We start from the raw sequence: 16235 nt of genomic DNA on the forward strand, positions 1-16235 counted from the left end.
GCCCCTGGGAGACCTACATTATCCTAAGTATCTGGGAAAGGTATTTCTATAGGACTTAAAGGACAACACGGAATGAATACCAACAGCTCTATGAAATCACATCTGTACTGAGCATGTACTTAAGGAGTGCCAGATTCTGAGAATACAATGGTAGGTCAGAAACAAAGCCAGCTGCTGCATTCAGGGTGCTTAGAGACCAACGGGCAGTCAGAAAAAAAATCAAATGATCACATGAAACTTCTGTATGAGGTACTGCAGAGTCCTGAAGGCAGGCCTCTCACCCAGAGGGAAGGCCAAAAATGGTTTCCAGAAGGAAACATTCAACGGGATGAGTAGGAGTTTGCAAGGCAAAAAAGGAAAGAACATTTCTCCAGGCAGAGGAAACAGGATGTAAGGGACATGTGACATGGGCAGTATTAAAAGAGCACGGATAGAGTTGTGCTTGGTGCCCAGGTCACATGGAGCCAGGTAGGAAGGAACGATCGTGCTGGAAAGGTGGGTGGACGGCCAGAGCTTTAGGCAATGGGAGTCCTGTGTTCCCATCTGCAACTCCGCAGAGACCCCTGCGTCAGGGATAGGGGCAAAAAGATGTGAATGAAAAGTTCTCCACTCCCCTCACATCTGTGAAATCGTATAGAAGGAAAGCCGAACATTAACGTTATCACGCAAGATCACTGCTAAATTCTTTCTTCTTTCCTTTCTGTGGTCTTTTTTTTTTTAATGGAGGGTGGGGGGCCCGCTCACTGGTGGCCACAGCAGTCTCCCCGGACCACTTGTATCTCGCAGGGCTGCACCAGCCACGGCATGCCAAGGATTTCAGGCAGTGCAGAAACTCCATCAGCAGGCTAAACTGTTTACATGTTCTTGAGTTAAAAATACATTACTCAGGGCAGCCTTAACGCCAGGGCTTTATCACCAAGGCTGTTGTTTGTAAGCTGGTTACACAAGGCCAGCCTATGACTTGCCCATCTTTTAAATGTGCCTCGATATGCAAATTGTCTAATGATACATCAGTGAGATTATAATAAAGCCACCAAATACACATGCATTTGAGAAAAACACTTTCCAAACCCAAGGATACTTTACTGTTTATAAATAGTTTACTTTTTTGATCCCCCGAGCATGTAATATTCGCAGTTGCTCCAGAAACCAAAGAAACATGGAACAGGAACACAAGCCACAATCTAACAGCAACAATAAACAACAGATGGCGAGACATATGCGCCTGCTGCCACCCCCTGCACCAGAGGGGTGCACCCAAGTGGGATCCTAACACACAGGCCTACCAATGAAGACGTGTGCTCTTCAAGATCGCACGAAGGCCCCATTTATGGAGCGCCGGCTCTCCGGCGAGGACCACGTGAGATACTTTGGGCCACGGGGGAGTTGAAGGACCAGTCACGGGCCGTAAGGACTCCACAGACTTGAAAGGGAGGGAAGACAGTACTAGCCTGGCGGTATTCATCTAAATACTATTGTGCAGTCAGGTCGGGGTTTAGCTTCGGAGGTTACTAGGACCTATATTACTAGGTCCTAGGTACAGGATTTAGTACTTCAACTGCTCCCATCATTCAACCACTCCAGGCCTCATATATAATACAGAAGTAATATATTTCACAGAATAAGATGATTAAGTCAGTTACTACGCATGTATCCTGCTGCAAAAACATAAATGGCTTATTACTGCTAACCTTTCTTGAACTTCTGCTATGTGTTAGGCCGACTCCTAAAACTCTCAAAACATTTAATTTCAGTTTTGTCCTCATAACGAGTTTGGTGACCTGGGCATTACAACTATCCCCATGTAATGTAAGAGGAAACTGAGTCAGAGGGAAGCCTAGTAAACTGCCCAGGATGACCCAGGCAGCTGGGCCCCAGAGCCACCGCTCTTAGCACCGTGCCACCCGACAACACGCTGCTTCATCCCCACGCCCAGCAGCCCTGATGACCACACATGGGATGAAGGAGGCCTTGCAGGGAACTAGGACACAGCATTACCTTCCCCAGCAGACCCTGAAACACGGCAATATTCCTGGCTTTTCACTGGGGAACACAGCCTGAACTTATTTGAAGAGTTCAAGACCGATGCTTAAGTAAATTCATATTCACCTTAACCAATGATTCCGATTAGTTGATGTTTATGAAGATTGCTTACATGCCCTCCGTCTCAAAACAAAGGGGCGAGTTCCCAATGAATGAGTGTGGCTGTCACACTGCTTTCTATATATGGACATGTCTATTTTAGGTTCTCACAAGCTCATATCCAATTCATCTGCCAATTTTACCTCAATGCTCATTTTTTTTTCAACTGTGACTAGAATTTTCCAACTACCCTGTAGCTTTAAGCTTTTGTGTTTCTTCTACATTTAAAAAGAATGCCATTTCCCAATATATAACTCCCAGATGTAGAATTCACAGATGATTCATCTCGAGAACAAGTGTTTGGAGACATCAGCTCCAAACAGAGGGAAAATTTGGACTTCACTTCTCCCTCAGAGGAAGAACTCGCCTAGAGCTGCTCTGCCCAGCACAGTTTGTTTTCAATTATATTTCCAAATTCCTTTAACAATAACTGCATGGCGTCTGACCAACACATCTGATTCTTTGAAGTGGTTCTCAAGCAGAAAGCAGAAAATAAGGAGAAAGGGGAGGGGGGGCAGGGAGGACCATCCATAATTCTTACTTTAGGTCAAACATTTTTTCCGAAAGTTCACCCTGACATATAAAGTCAGACAAACCACAGGTTGTGACTTCTCGCTGAAGGCCCACACTCCGTGGAGAACCAGAAATTGAGAAAGCTTCCGATTTATCCCTGGATCAATGAGCTGGCTGTTCAGGGGAGAACACGCACATCCTGAGCACACAGGGGTCAAGCAGGAGGAATCACACATTGGGGGTAAATCTCTGAACCCCTCTGAGAAATGATGCCAGCATCGGATCCTTTCGGCCCAGAAAATGATGTACCACGCCTCAAGAAGGAAAGCCATAGGGCATCACACAGTTATCAAGGGATTCCTACGTGCGTGAAATAGAAAAATCCCTCTGCTTTCAAGCAAGTCTGTGTGGAGCAAAAGAAAAACAGGGAGGTGTGAAAACTTAACCTAACCAGACAGACTCTGAGAATCCTCTGGGGGAAAAGTAGATTGATATAAATAATAAACTCACCAGAAAGAGGTCAAGCGAATAACAGAGAGAATGTCTAACATTGACCAAAGAAGCTTGTGGAAGAGTGGGAGGATTGTTTGGCCTATTTTGATCTCAGAAAACAGATGAAAAAAGGCCATCTTTAGGCCTTTGAGCATGTTTAAAGAAGTCTAGTTCCTTGGGCTATTTCCTTTAATGATAAAGCAGTCCTTAATTCCTGTTAAACTTCCTGTCAAGAAGCTGCAAACCTCTAATTGGGCCTCCAACTTGACTGCATTTTACCACGCCTCAAGAAGGAAAGTCATAGGGCATCACACAGTTATCAAGGGATTCCCTAAACAAGGTTCCAGATTCCAATACTCTGTTTTAAAGAATCCACAGGTTTCACCTTATGAATATTTACATGACAGGGAATGAGTGAAAGGAAGGAAAAAAGCCCAACATGGCCACTGAAGGCAAAGCAAACTCCATGTGGAAGAAAGGTAAAGATTCTTCCTGCAGAAAACAAAAGCTTCTAGATTCTGTATGATATAAACACAGCATTTTAAAGAGTTTGGTTATGACAGGTACCATGATTCACAACATCAGTGTCTGACCAGGAGGGAAGCAGTGAAAACCGAGGCAGATGGTCAGATCCACTACAATCATGACCAAAAAAGAGAGTCTTCGAAACTGAAGAAATTGAGGCACTGGACTGTGCATATTAGGCAGCTGAGTTTCCACCTGAAGAGGTACACCCAAAACATCTCCATGGTGAAAGCGAGTCTGGAATCTGCCATGTTCCCTGCATGCAGTCGCTCGCAAGCTACCTCAGGAAGGACAGACCCCTGCCTTTGCAGGGCGCTGTACAATCTGTGCAAGGTGGCACATCGGGTCATTTGAGGCACATCACAGTTTCAAGCACCCCAGGTATGCACTGAAGGCCTGGGGGACGCAGATGCTGCCGCCGTCAGTGGCCCCAAGAAAGGCAGAGATTAAGGGACTCTTTGGAAAAACATGCCACGAATGTATTTGCCTCTTCACCTGACTTTTTAAAAAGCTAAACCAAAGAGCTAAGGTAGGTCTGCACCAGGTCCCACAGTTTTGAGTGAGAGGGAAAAAGGAGGCAGCAGTCAAAGCAAGAAACACTGAGAGGATCTTCTTCCCTTCAGTAAGACGTGGAGGCCCACAAAAGGTTCCCTCGCTGGGAGTCCCCCCAGCACACCCTACTACGTCGTTGTGCTGCCCAGGGTACCCACCTAAGGATTCCGCCCAGAAGTAGCAAACACGCCAAGATTACCTTTAAGTAAGTATCCCAGACACACCTATCAACTTACTAATTCTTACCATCTAAAGAGTAGTAATTCTGTTCCCTCTTTGCTTCAGTTAGGATACAATCATAAACTTGAAAACAGAGTCTCAGAAGTCATATATGCCTATACAGAAAGGAAAATAATGTATCAGCCCAAGGTCAGAGTGCCAATCAAGGGCAGAGCTGGGACAAAATCCCAAAGTCTCCTGATAGCCAGGCATGTCTATGTTCTCAACTGACCACATTCCTGCCTTCACAGCTTTAAGAAAATTAATTTTTTCCTTTCAGTTCAATAGTGTTTATCTTGTTTCGGCCAAGAGCCCCTTTAAGAAACTTATAGAAAATAGGGGTTCCTTTCTACCCAGAAAGATGTAATGACTTCCAAGATGTCACATACACTAAAGTTCCCTAGACCCTCCCCCCCTGCCCCAAAATACTATTTGAGGTCAGCTGGTCTTTATTTTAGGACAGTCTGGAATTCAATATAATTTAATCAATTCTGAGTACTGTTTCAAATGAACTTGTGAAAGGATCCAAAAATCTCTAGAGTTCCTGATTTTTCTCTTGGGCAAAAACACAGCCCTGGGTGAGGCCAAACCACCCAGGGCCAAGAGTCTACACAGAGACCAAATCTGAGAAAACATTCAGAGGAATTTGGGAAGAGGCAGACCTTACTTAGCTACAAAACACTTCAGCTGGCTTTCTGGACCTCATCTCCTCTGAAGAGGGAAGGAAACCCAACCCACTGGAGCTGCAGTGTCTGCATCCATCACTTCATTTCATTAACAAGCAACTTCCTGGAAGCAACGGCTCTTCAGGCTGTTTATAAGTTTTGCAAGCATTGGGAGCTTTTGTGCCAGAAACTCACACCAGCCCAGGTGGAGGGAGGAAATCACAGACCAAAAATTAATAATAATAATAGTAATAAAACTTAAAATAAACTAAAATGTAGGCTAAGGGCATGGTGCTGGACCAAGGTAGGGCACTGCTGAAATCAGATGAAAGAATGAAGTTCTCTGGAACGCCACACAAAATAGAAATTCAATTCATAGCCCAAGTTTCTCAAACGTAAGTTTCTCCCAGCACCCTAAAATTTTTCTGAAACCCTTTGGCATGTGCGTCCACTTTTCTAAACACAGAATCCATTCTAAGATGATATCTAATCAAATATCATATAAATTTAAAGTTAATACATCCACGAATTTAACCTGACCACGTTGGACAGCTTTCAAAACTACTGCCATAACCTACATGCAATTAGATTTTCACAAACAGAACATGGAAATTGTTTCATAAACTATAACAGTGCAAACAGGACTTGGAGGGCCATGGAATTCCCAGGCGGATTCCTAATTAAAATGTTGTTTAGGGATCTCCTGAATGGCAAAGTAACAGACTGTGGAGAAAAAACGACCGGCTTTTGCAAAACACCACTAAACCATTCTGCAGCTACAAAAGTGTATTCAAATCTGTGTGAAGCAGGAGGGTTCCAGGGACCTAGTTCTTTGCTTTTTGTGGATTTTCTTGCAGGGTGCCTCCAACTCTATTTAAAGCAGCCTCAAGTAGCCACAGCTGGAGGGTCAGGCCTTGCAAAGTAAACAATAGTTAATTCAGACTCATGACTTAACTATGGCCAAAGGCTAATGATCCTTCTATTAACCAACAATTCTGAAATACAACTTTTAAAACGCTCCATTTGCATCATTTATGTTTGTTCACTAATGGACTCTAATCAACAATTAACAGCATTGTAGAAACCTTCCAATTAAGAGCTACATAGGCGAGGTCATCAGAATTGCACATTTCTGGCAAAGGACTCGAGAATGAAAACTTTCTAAGCACCTCCCCACAAGAGAAGAAAAAAAAAAAAAACCACTGTATTTTGAGAACATATAAATTAAGAGTGCACACAGTATGTGTTCAGTAAACATCCTGTAAAGATATAGCTTACCAAAATTCCTTTTGGAAAAACACACTTAAATTGTTTTTTTTTCCCAAAAGTTGTTCAAAAATTCACATTCACAAAACTACCTATAGTGAATTATATAGGTGAATTCTATCTCAATAGAGCTATTAATAATAATAATAATAAACCCATACACTTCCAGATGAAATGATATGCTTGGACTGGCTTCCCAAACACATGGCGGACAAGGTACTGGGGCACAGATCATACAAAAGCAGCCGTGGGTTGATGACTTGCCTGAAGCCAGGAAATGGTACACAGAGTCCATTCATTACATGCTTCTGTCCACTTGTGTGGATGCATCTGCTATCTCCAAAATAAAAAAATAAGAAATAACACCTGATACTACCAGAAAAGACTTAGTTTAATTAAAACTCCCTAGCTGCATATATAACATCCCCTTAGTTTAGAAACTTTATTTTTTTAATTCAGACTTTTCAGATCTTCTCCTCAGAAGAAAAGACACTGAATTTGCAACAGCCTACTTTCCAATCAGTTGGAAGATGTCACTGCGGAGGCAGAGCCTGCATGTGGACTTCTTTTTATCCAGCCCAAAGTGCTAATGCCTGGGACACAAACGCTTTCAAACAAAGCAGGCTGCAACTACAAGATTTGGAACTAAAGCAGGATTATCCATCCCCCAGTTCCACGGTGCTATCTAACAATCATCAGGCAGGTAATCCAGCTAGAAAGAAATGATGGTGTGATGTATACTTAGAACAAGATAAACAACAATTTATCTGACCAGCAAATTATAAACTGGTGGACAAAGCAAAGGAGAGGAAGTGTGGGTGTGTGGGGGGTGCACGTGCTAAATGCTGCCTAAAGGAGTCTTACAAGCTGTTAAGTTTTTTTGTTTTTATCCAATAAAGAAAAAAAACCCCTGCATTATCTCTACCTTGTTTCTCAACTTCCAGTCAACTGCTTGCAAGACAAACTCACTCATTTCATTCATTTTCTTCCTAATATGAGACCTTGAGGGGGGGAAAAGACCCCTGCAGATCATAAAAGATTAGATACCTGTGCACCACAGAAGTTTAAAGAATAATCAGTGCAAAGTGCTTAGAAACAGACAGGCCATGCTTTCTTTAAACTCTGAATGCCACCTTTTGCCAAAACAAACTGAAGTAGCAGTTCGGAGCATGCATCCTGGTTCATAAGGAAACCAAGGTGTATCAGGGCTTGCAGAGATGAACGGATTGGTTTTCCCCACAATGGGCTTTACCGGTTATGCTAGATTAAATAGTAATAAAGACACAAACAGTCGTAGAAGTTCATGTGGTCAAGGCTGTGAATCACGGCCATTCACTGGGCAAGGGACACAGGTACAGGTGCAGAAGGAGCCCCAGCCAACGGCTCTTCAGGTGGCATCCTAGCCAGATTCCTCAAATGACCCCGTGCTCGCTGCCTGTGTCCTCTACGAATTTACTGTACCACTGCAATGAAACCAAAACGCAAAAGGTCTGAGCTCTCCAGCTCTCTGCATAACACCCAGCAATCATCTCCTCTCCCTTCAAATATTTCCAAAAAGAAATGGGTAAAGGGGCAGGGTTCAGCTGGCCCCAAAGTCTGTAACCTAACTCCCGTTTGGAAGAGCACACCTGCATTTTTCCACGCTATTGACTGAGAGGTGCTACCTGCATCTCGGGAAGGCTCAGTTTCAATGAAACCCTGGGAAATAAATAGGATGAAATTATTAGTTTAAGGGCCTCTCACTTCTCTGCCTCCTTCCCACACTCCACCTCCCAAAAGGATAATGCTAATAGAAGTATTTGTACAACTGGAATACATTTATAAGCCACCTCAATACTTTTTATTAATTGTATAATTTCTATAATTTGTTGCAACTGTTCATAGCTTCCCGCCGACACCTGGTTTGTCTGAGTTTCCCAAGGGCACATGAAGCTTCAGTTGTTTCACTTCATACGTATCACCAAAAACGTTACGTTAGAAGGCTGTTTGGGCTGTGAGTTCTGCCCCTGCCTATTCCAAAGGAGGCTTTCCTGTCAGAAAAGTAAACTTTTCCTAGGAAACCTTTGTCACCAGGCAGTATGACGTGGAGAGACCAACCACGAGGAGATGCAAAATCTGAGCTACGGAGGCCTTAACCTTGGCACTGCACTCTGGATGAGCAAGTTGACTGACCCACAGTGAGGGACTAGGCTGAAGACATGTGTCATCTAACTTTGCCTTCACAGCAGCTCTAAGACAGAGTACTATGATCCCCTTTTTAGAAATGAAGGAAATAGGTTTGCTCCAAATCACACATGTAGTCATGGGGTGATGCGCCCAGGAATGGACCCTAGAAATAATCTTGACTGTCTTCATCACTATTCTCTAGTGAACGGTGTGCGCTGGGTTTGATCACCAGGGATGAGGGCATCTGCATGGGCAACAGAGCAAAGCGGAAGCAAGCTTTACGCTCACCCTACTTTGTCCCCATCAACAACCCAACCGAAGACCCGGGATACAGCTGGACGGTAAATGCCTGTTTAGAAGACAGAGAAAAACTGAAGGCAGGACACGAAAAGCATGACACACAGGGAAATGGAAAACCAGCTTTAAAGACAAATAATGTCACTTTTATGAGAAGAAGCGTTTACAGCCTGTGTTTCAGAAGACTAGGCATAAAGTACTTGGATAGAAACCACATATCAAGTCTTAAATTATTAAAACATAATAGCATAGACACATATAAAGCAAAAAACCTTTGGCTAAGGAAAATTCTTAAGCATACCCCTTCCAAAAAAAAAGGAGGGGGTGTAAATTGGCGGCTTCCAATTAGACCACAGACTAACCACAACTTTTTTTTCACCTTCCAGTCTTGATTTATCTATTCATTTTGCTTAATGACAACAACAGTCACAAACCAAGTTCTTCAGGAGAAAATTTCTCAACTGCACCCCCCTCATGGAACTGGTCAATTAACTGGTCAGTCTGTTCTGCTGCTATTCTAAACCCTGCAGTTATATTTAAATATATATATAATCGCAGCTTCTCAGAGTAAATTATTGTGAACATTCTAACCTCTGGTTTTTCAAAGTCCTACTTCTTCACACGGGGGAGGATAAGAACAGATCTGCGTTTACCACTGATTCCCACACTATAACTTGAAAGAAAAGCGGAAGACAATTACATTACTGATACACAACATGAACCAAAGCCATGAGGTACATGGAATGGATCCCACAGGCTCAATGACATGGTTAAGTCATAAAAACCCCACTAACGGTCCCTGATTTCCCACAGGCCAGGGAACATTGGGGATTTTTAGATATTTCCCTTCCTCTGCCTGGGAATTTTTCTTCCACCCCTCCTCCCTTCTGTGTCAAGACAATGCCTTCAGCCTTTGAAACTGCATCCATTGTAAACAGCTCTGAATATTAACACAGCCCAGAGTCCTGTTAGCTTTTAAAAGACCCCCAGGGTTTCAAATGGCAGACGCTGAGGAGGGGGATGGTCCCCAGTGAGTAAATGTCACCAAGCTCATTCAAAAGTTGAAAATTAGGGTTGCTCATGAAACTTAAAGTCCTTCAACGTATGGGGTAAGTCAGAGGAATCCCTTTGAGTTTTAAACAAATGGAAGAAAAAAAGGACTCTAGTGCAACCAACATCCCTTATTATTTACAGCAACTTTCAATTCAGTGAATGCCTTTTCTACATTTCCTTCTCCTATGGATGTCACTTTTAAAATAAACACAGCATATTTTAAGCAATATTCTTCCCCAGCTAACAGCCCTTCAGGGCTTCAGCAGGTGCACAAAACTGGGCCAGGTGCATTGTTAAATCACACAAAACCCTGGTGGCTGTCTCACATTCCTGTTCACCCTGAAAGAAAGGATGCTGAAAAGACTTTGCACCAAGGAGACACTTCTGCAGATCAGGGAAGGGAAGCCCTTTCATTGTGAGCACCGTGTCTCAGGGAGAGAAAGGTCAACCAGAGGCCATCCCTGCATGCTACCCAGGCAAAGGAATTAACACTGCAGGGGCAGAACCCTTCAGCCAAGAGGAGCAGAAGGGGGGCGCCTGAGCTCTGGACATCAGGACATCCACTAGGAAGCCGCTCTCAATACACTGCACTGAACTGTCTTCATCTTTTTGGAGATGAAGAATTACTGCTGACAATACAGTCCAAAGTTTGTGAAATCTAGTGACCAAATGTAATTATGGAAAGAAATGAACACACTTCTTTTTAAAACAGCCTCTTGAAAAAAGGGCCAAGAACATCTCCACTATAGCCTACAGGTAAGGGGACACTGTACCAGCTCAGCTCAATTATACTGGGCCTCGAGTTGGCGGGTAGAGCGGGGCCCTCTGGGCACTTCCTAATTTCACAGTACTCAAAAATTAGATTTAACAGCCATAATTTCTATTAGAGGGACTTAAATAGTGGGCCTTCCTCTCAAGGCAACTAATTTTATTTGCCAGAGACTTCCCCTTATTCAAAAAAGATGTCAGAGAACCCCTAACAAACACGCTCATCATGAGGGGGAAAAGAAGTGAGACCAGCCTTCTGACACTTGTTGCAAAGAAAAGAACTCTGAGCACAAACTCCCCAAAACTATAAAAGCACTGGCACTTTCCAGATGTTCTCTCTGCCATGACCCCCTATTTAAAAGCCTCCCTATTCCAAACACCCCTTTGCCCATCCCAAGAAACAAGAAGATGCTCAAGGTCTGAATGACCCTTCCTAAGTGATACAGAGACACAGAGGAAAATGTGCAGAGGGGAAGAGTTCAGGACAATCCAGACAATAACTTACTTCTAAAAAGAAAAAAAGACAAGAAGAGGAAGGAAAGAAAGAAACGAAACACACACACACACAAGAATCTTAGATTCTGGAACGATTTGGTCATCTGCACTTTAATCTAATTTGCATAAACAGGATAGGAAGTATTTTTCAAACCCTTAATTCACAACACCCTGTACACCTGGGCCTTCCAGCACAGCTGTAAAATTTGAAAGACAAAGGCTCTCTTTGCTTCACAACTACAATGGCCACCCCGGTTTATTTTCTAATGTAATCATAAGCACCACTTAGGGACCCAAGCCAACAAAGGTTAGATTTAAGCCGCTGGGGTTTGGTCCTGCAAACCCATAAGGAGCCAGAATACAGAGACCCAAATCCATCCATTCCTCTTAGTGTGGCTCCGTATACCCACACTTGGGGTCTGTTAGTGAAGGTTCTTGCTTCTGAATGCCATGTTGTCTCCCCTATACATTGAGCATGAGAATCGAGGTTTGTCCTTCTTCCAGGGCCTACTCCCCTTCTATTACAATCCTATTAGGCCAAAATTGAGCTCGTCAAATGTTTAAGCTAGCTATTGTGCTCAACTTTATGCCACAGAAAAAGAGTCTAAGGTAAACTGCATTAAGACTTCTTAAACAGCTTCTGAAGCCATGCTCTCAAAAATAATGTCAAGGAAGCAAACATCTGAGTTCTAAGAAGTTCAACTGCTTCTAAAGTTCTGGGAAGTTGGAATGCCAAGGCTTGGCAGTGCTTGGTGTGATTTATGAATGTGCCACTTGGACTGTGCCAGTGTCACCTACATAATGGGATGGCAGACTCAGTTATGGCTTCACTACTGTAACTATAGGTTGTTGTGCTGAATTAAGTTATCCTCAGGTCCTAGGAATGAACATATTTTCCCCTCTACCAGTGCCATTTCATTTTTTTCTATTCAAACTGCATTTAAATTCACTTGAGAAGTTTTACTTTCTTTGTACTAGGCCTAGGAGCAGCTCCAAAATTAGATGCATTGTTTACAAAAGGAAAAAAAAAAAAAGCCCAGAAAGCCATAGGTAAACCCGTGGCCTGAAATTGTTTGAACCACCTGCAGTAAATCTAGCTGGTGGGGTTATAAACTAGCCCAAAGCATTTTCTAGACACAATGGACTCAGAAGGTGTAAACCTGGTGAAACCACAATATATTTTATCCTATTATATTATATATTGAGACTTTCTTTCCTAAAGTCTTGCTCAATGCAGCCAGGAATATAAACCCTACAAATATCCTGATGGAAAATTCAGAGTAAGACTAATATCATAAACGGAAAAATCTGGTGTGTGTGTCAGAGGGAACATACATTTGCTTGATTTCTCTTTAATCAAAAAAGACAAAAACAGAACTTCACAATTTTGTACTGAGCAAACACCATTATTGCCACATACTAATCGGAAGTCACACTATTCACATCTTAAAATCTCATCAGTTAACACCCTAATCAGTATAATTAAGTCACTGAAGCTCAAATACCCAGTTTGGTATTTGTTCATCAAATGTGAGAGTAAAGAGCAAAGGCTGTAATTTTAAAGGTATGTATACCATGTGAAACATCACTGCTAAGCAACAGAAAGCCCCCCAAAAAATGACGAGGAGTCTTGGCCCACAAATTTAGGGACAAAGTAGATCTTATGACCATAGGAAAGTGCAAATGGGAGGACACCCTGTCCTCTCTGCGAAGTCACCACTTCTGAACTCAGTGCCTTCCCCACAATGTCACTGACATGTGGCACTGGTAGTCACTCTTCCAACAGGTGGACACTTAAGAAGTCACTCTGATTCTGCCCACGTGATTTTATTTTATTTTTTAAACTACCTTAAGAGCATGTAAAGAAAAAACAATAGCCCGGCCTGCCCCAAGTAAATCAGATACTACCTAATGGCAATGCTGGGCTCTATCTCCCATTACTTTAACACAGCCACAGCCTGTGTTAAACCCACACTATGACCACTGGTTTTCACTAAATTGGTGAATGCCACTGAAGCAGCGGAACACTGCGGAGAAATTCTAACCATAACTCAAGGCACCTGCTTCAGAATTCCACAGTGCTTGATCATTAAGCAATGTGTACATGGTCCAAGTTAAAAGATCTGTGCCCCATTTTCTGAGAATCTTTACATTAGAAAATAACAAACTTCTCTTCTTTCCCCGCATAGCACCCAGATACCCAGACCACATTTTCTTAGATCAAACCATAGGTGCTGGTTAAAACTTGTGTCACCAGTTTTGTTCCTCTTTTACTGAGATTACTACTGTGTTTCTTCTGTATGTTCTGGGAAAGATGTCCAATTATTCAACTGAAAAGCAGATTATTCAAGCCAGGGCTTTTCTGGAAGACAACAGAAGTTCTGCAGAGATGCTAATTACCAATAACTGGATAGGATTTAGACTCATAGACCAGATTTTAAGTTACCGAAAAAAAGGTATTATGTTTGATGAACTCTAACGTATTTTTTTTCCTGCCAAACCTCCTGCAAGAAGTGTCCTCTAAGTCCTGATTAGGCCAAAATCCTGACAGCACAGAAAAGATCCTCTTTTAGGTGAAGCAGACCCTGCTGTAATCAACCAAGTGTCTGGCACTCTCTCCCGAAGGAGCACTACTCCAAAACTGATTTGCACCACTTACAGAGGAGAAACGCTCCAACGTGGCCTCCACCCCACTGGATCACCAAACCCAAACCGGGACCCTAGGGAACAGACAGGAAAGGGTTGTAACGCAATTCACTAAAATGCCAACCAGGAGGAAAAGGACAAAATCCCAGGAGTCACAGATCGCCAGCAACTCTTCAAGGTTCCCTACTTCAGGGATCCTCCGAGGAAGGCTGCCTTCTACCTTGGCCAGAACTAAGTCAAGCCACATTGGTCCTGGGGGATGAGGCAGCGGCTGCACACACACTCCCACTAATAATGCAAATGGAAGACGTGACCCAAGAGCCACCTTCATTCATTACCCACTGCAAAGCCTAGGAGCTCAGGCACCAAAGTTCGGTTACAGGAGAAGAAAAAAGAAACAGACTCCAGACCCGCCAGGCAGACCTGCTCACGCTCTCCTCTCCAGAAGTTTCCCACTCTCCACCCAGACAACCACAAACACCCTCACTGCAGACTCTTCACTCACGTTCTCACCTCCAGACTCCCACTCACTCGCTCCCAGAGCGCCCTCATGGCCCACGGCTCTTCACCTCCAGACCCCCACGACCCATGCTCGCTCACCTCCGGACCCCCACAAGACACACTCTTGTCTCTTCTCACGCACGCCCTCTCCCTCTGGACCCGCAGGTACGCTCTCACCCCTACGCTCCCACGCTAACAGGTCCCGGTGCAGACACGGTCCTACACATGCACCCTCCATCCGCACCCCCTTCCTGGGTCAGCGACCCCGCCGCCCGTCCCCAGGTGACAGCGCCCCGAGCGCAGGGCAAGAGCAGCACTCACAGGCTCCGCGTCCAGGCCGGCAGGTCCCCGGGCAGCGCCGCTAACCCGCGCCCGCCGCAGTCCAGCGAGTCCCCGGCGCAAGTGCAGGCGGCGGCGCACGGCGAGCGCGGAGCCGCAGCCGTCGCCAGCTCCAGCCACAGCACCAGCACCAGCAGCCAAAAAAGCCCAGGCGGGCGGCGCGGGGTCCCGAACGCTCCCCGGACCGGCCGCGCCATCTTGTCTGGAGCGCGCCGCGAACTCCGGGTGCCGAGCTGCGAGGTCCCGGTCGGCCGCAGGCGCAGGCGGGCCCGCGGGGCTCCACTCGGCACTAGGCTCCGCGCCGAGGCATGGCCGCTGGCACAAGTCCTCTTCGCGGCGGCGCCTCCGGCGCTCAGCGGGCCCCCGGTGCCCGGGCCGCTCCGCAGCGCCAGGAAGGAGCCGCAAGCCGCGCGCCCATCCGGGGCGACCCGCCCGTGCTCGCTACGAAACGCACGGACGCGGGCAAGAGTTGCGCGGCCGGCGCTCGTCCTTCTGCCGCGATCCGGGCCGGCTGCTGACCCCCGCGCGCGCCAAGTGCCGCCGCCGCCCGAGGGCAGTGCTGCCGCCGCTGTGACGAAGGCGCTCAGCTTCGCAGCCTGAGCCCTGCGTCCGAAGGCATCTTCCTCTCGCCTCGGGGCGTCCAGCTGCAGAACACGGGCCGGACGGTGCACTGCTCCGCGGGCCCCGTGCGCCCGCCGTCCCAGCGCCGTAGGCAGAGAACGCGCGCGCAGTTCCGGGCTCCGCACGGCTCCCCTGCGCAGCCAGAGCCCGGCCGCCCTCGCGACCGAACAATCAGCCGTGAGCCTCACGCCTCCCAGCGGCCCAGCCCCGGAGGGTCCCCGAGGCCCCGCCCCCGGCCGCTCGCCCTCACACACCCCCTGGGCTCGCAGTCCCGCGGCCTCCTGCCGGCCCACGTTGGATGCTTTGCAACTGCGCCCGCCACGCCCCCGCATGCTGCTCATTGGCTGTCAGGGCTCATGACGTCAAGCCTGGACGGCGATTGGGGCGCTCGCCACGATCCCGCCCCTCCCGCCTCCACGGCCGTTCGCCCCACACTCTTTCCCACCCAAGGTGTGAAGGGCGGGGACATAGAAGCAGAGATGGAGAGAGGTCCGCCGACTCTTAAAGGGGAAGTGCTGACTGTCGGAGAATCCGGGTGCGGACTTTGGGAAGGAGGAAATACATGCTCTCGGGGTCCAGGGGCGGACAGAGAGTGGATTGAGGGGGTAATGCCCCCGCTTTGACAAAATCTAGGCCCACGGTTTTTCCCTTCTCTCCAGGCTGCAAATAGGGCCGGGAATTGAGAGCAAATAGGCACCCATTTTCCAGGTGCCCATAGGAACAGACACAGATTTAAAATATCACCAATTTCCTACTCATTAGGGCATCTTTCGTTATTTCATTAGGGGTGGCAGCCTTTCTCTTCGTACAGCCTGGAGCTCATTTCTGCCCCTGATTTGTTCTCGACCTCTCAAATCCAGCGGTGTGTCCTTGATTACCAAAACGTGTACTTCAGAAACCAAGTCCCAAAGGTGCACACACGCCCACCCCCTACCCGCGCTCTAGTCTACTGAAGGATACCTTTGAAATGCTCCA

General features: G+C 46.1%; 1 protein-coding gene across 3 annotated transcripts in view; it reads right to left on the minus strand.

Annotated features, from left to right (window-relative positions):
- Window positions 1–15506, minus strand: part of LRIG1 (leucine rich repeats and immunoglobulin like domains 1) — a 99157-nt gene extending 83651 nt beyond the window's left edge. For all 3 annotated transcript variants that reach the window (XM_073230869.1, XM_073230868.1, XM_037019101.2), the window contains exon 1: window positions 14622–15506. In XM_073230869.1, coding sequence (XP_073086970.1) covers window positions 14622–14836 — 215 coding nt within the window. In that variant the 5' untranslated portion in view covers window positions 14837–15506. The remainder of the gene's footprint in view (window positions 1–14621) is intronic.
- Between the last annotated feature and the right edge of the window lie 729 nt (window positions 15507–16235).

This window comes from Manis javanica, chromosome 3, assembly GCF_040802235.1.
Source record: "Manis javanica isolate MJ-LG chromosome 3, MJ_LKY, whole genome shotgun sequence".
NCBI classification, from domain to species: Eukaryota; Metazoa; Chordata; class Mammalia; order Pholidota; family Manidae; genus Manis; species Manis javanica.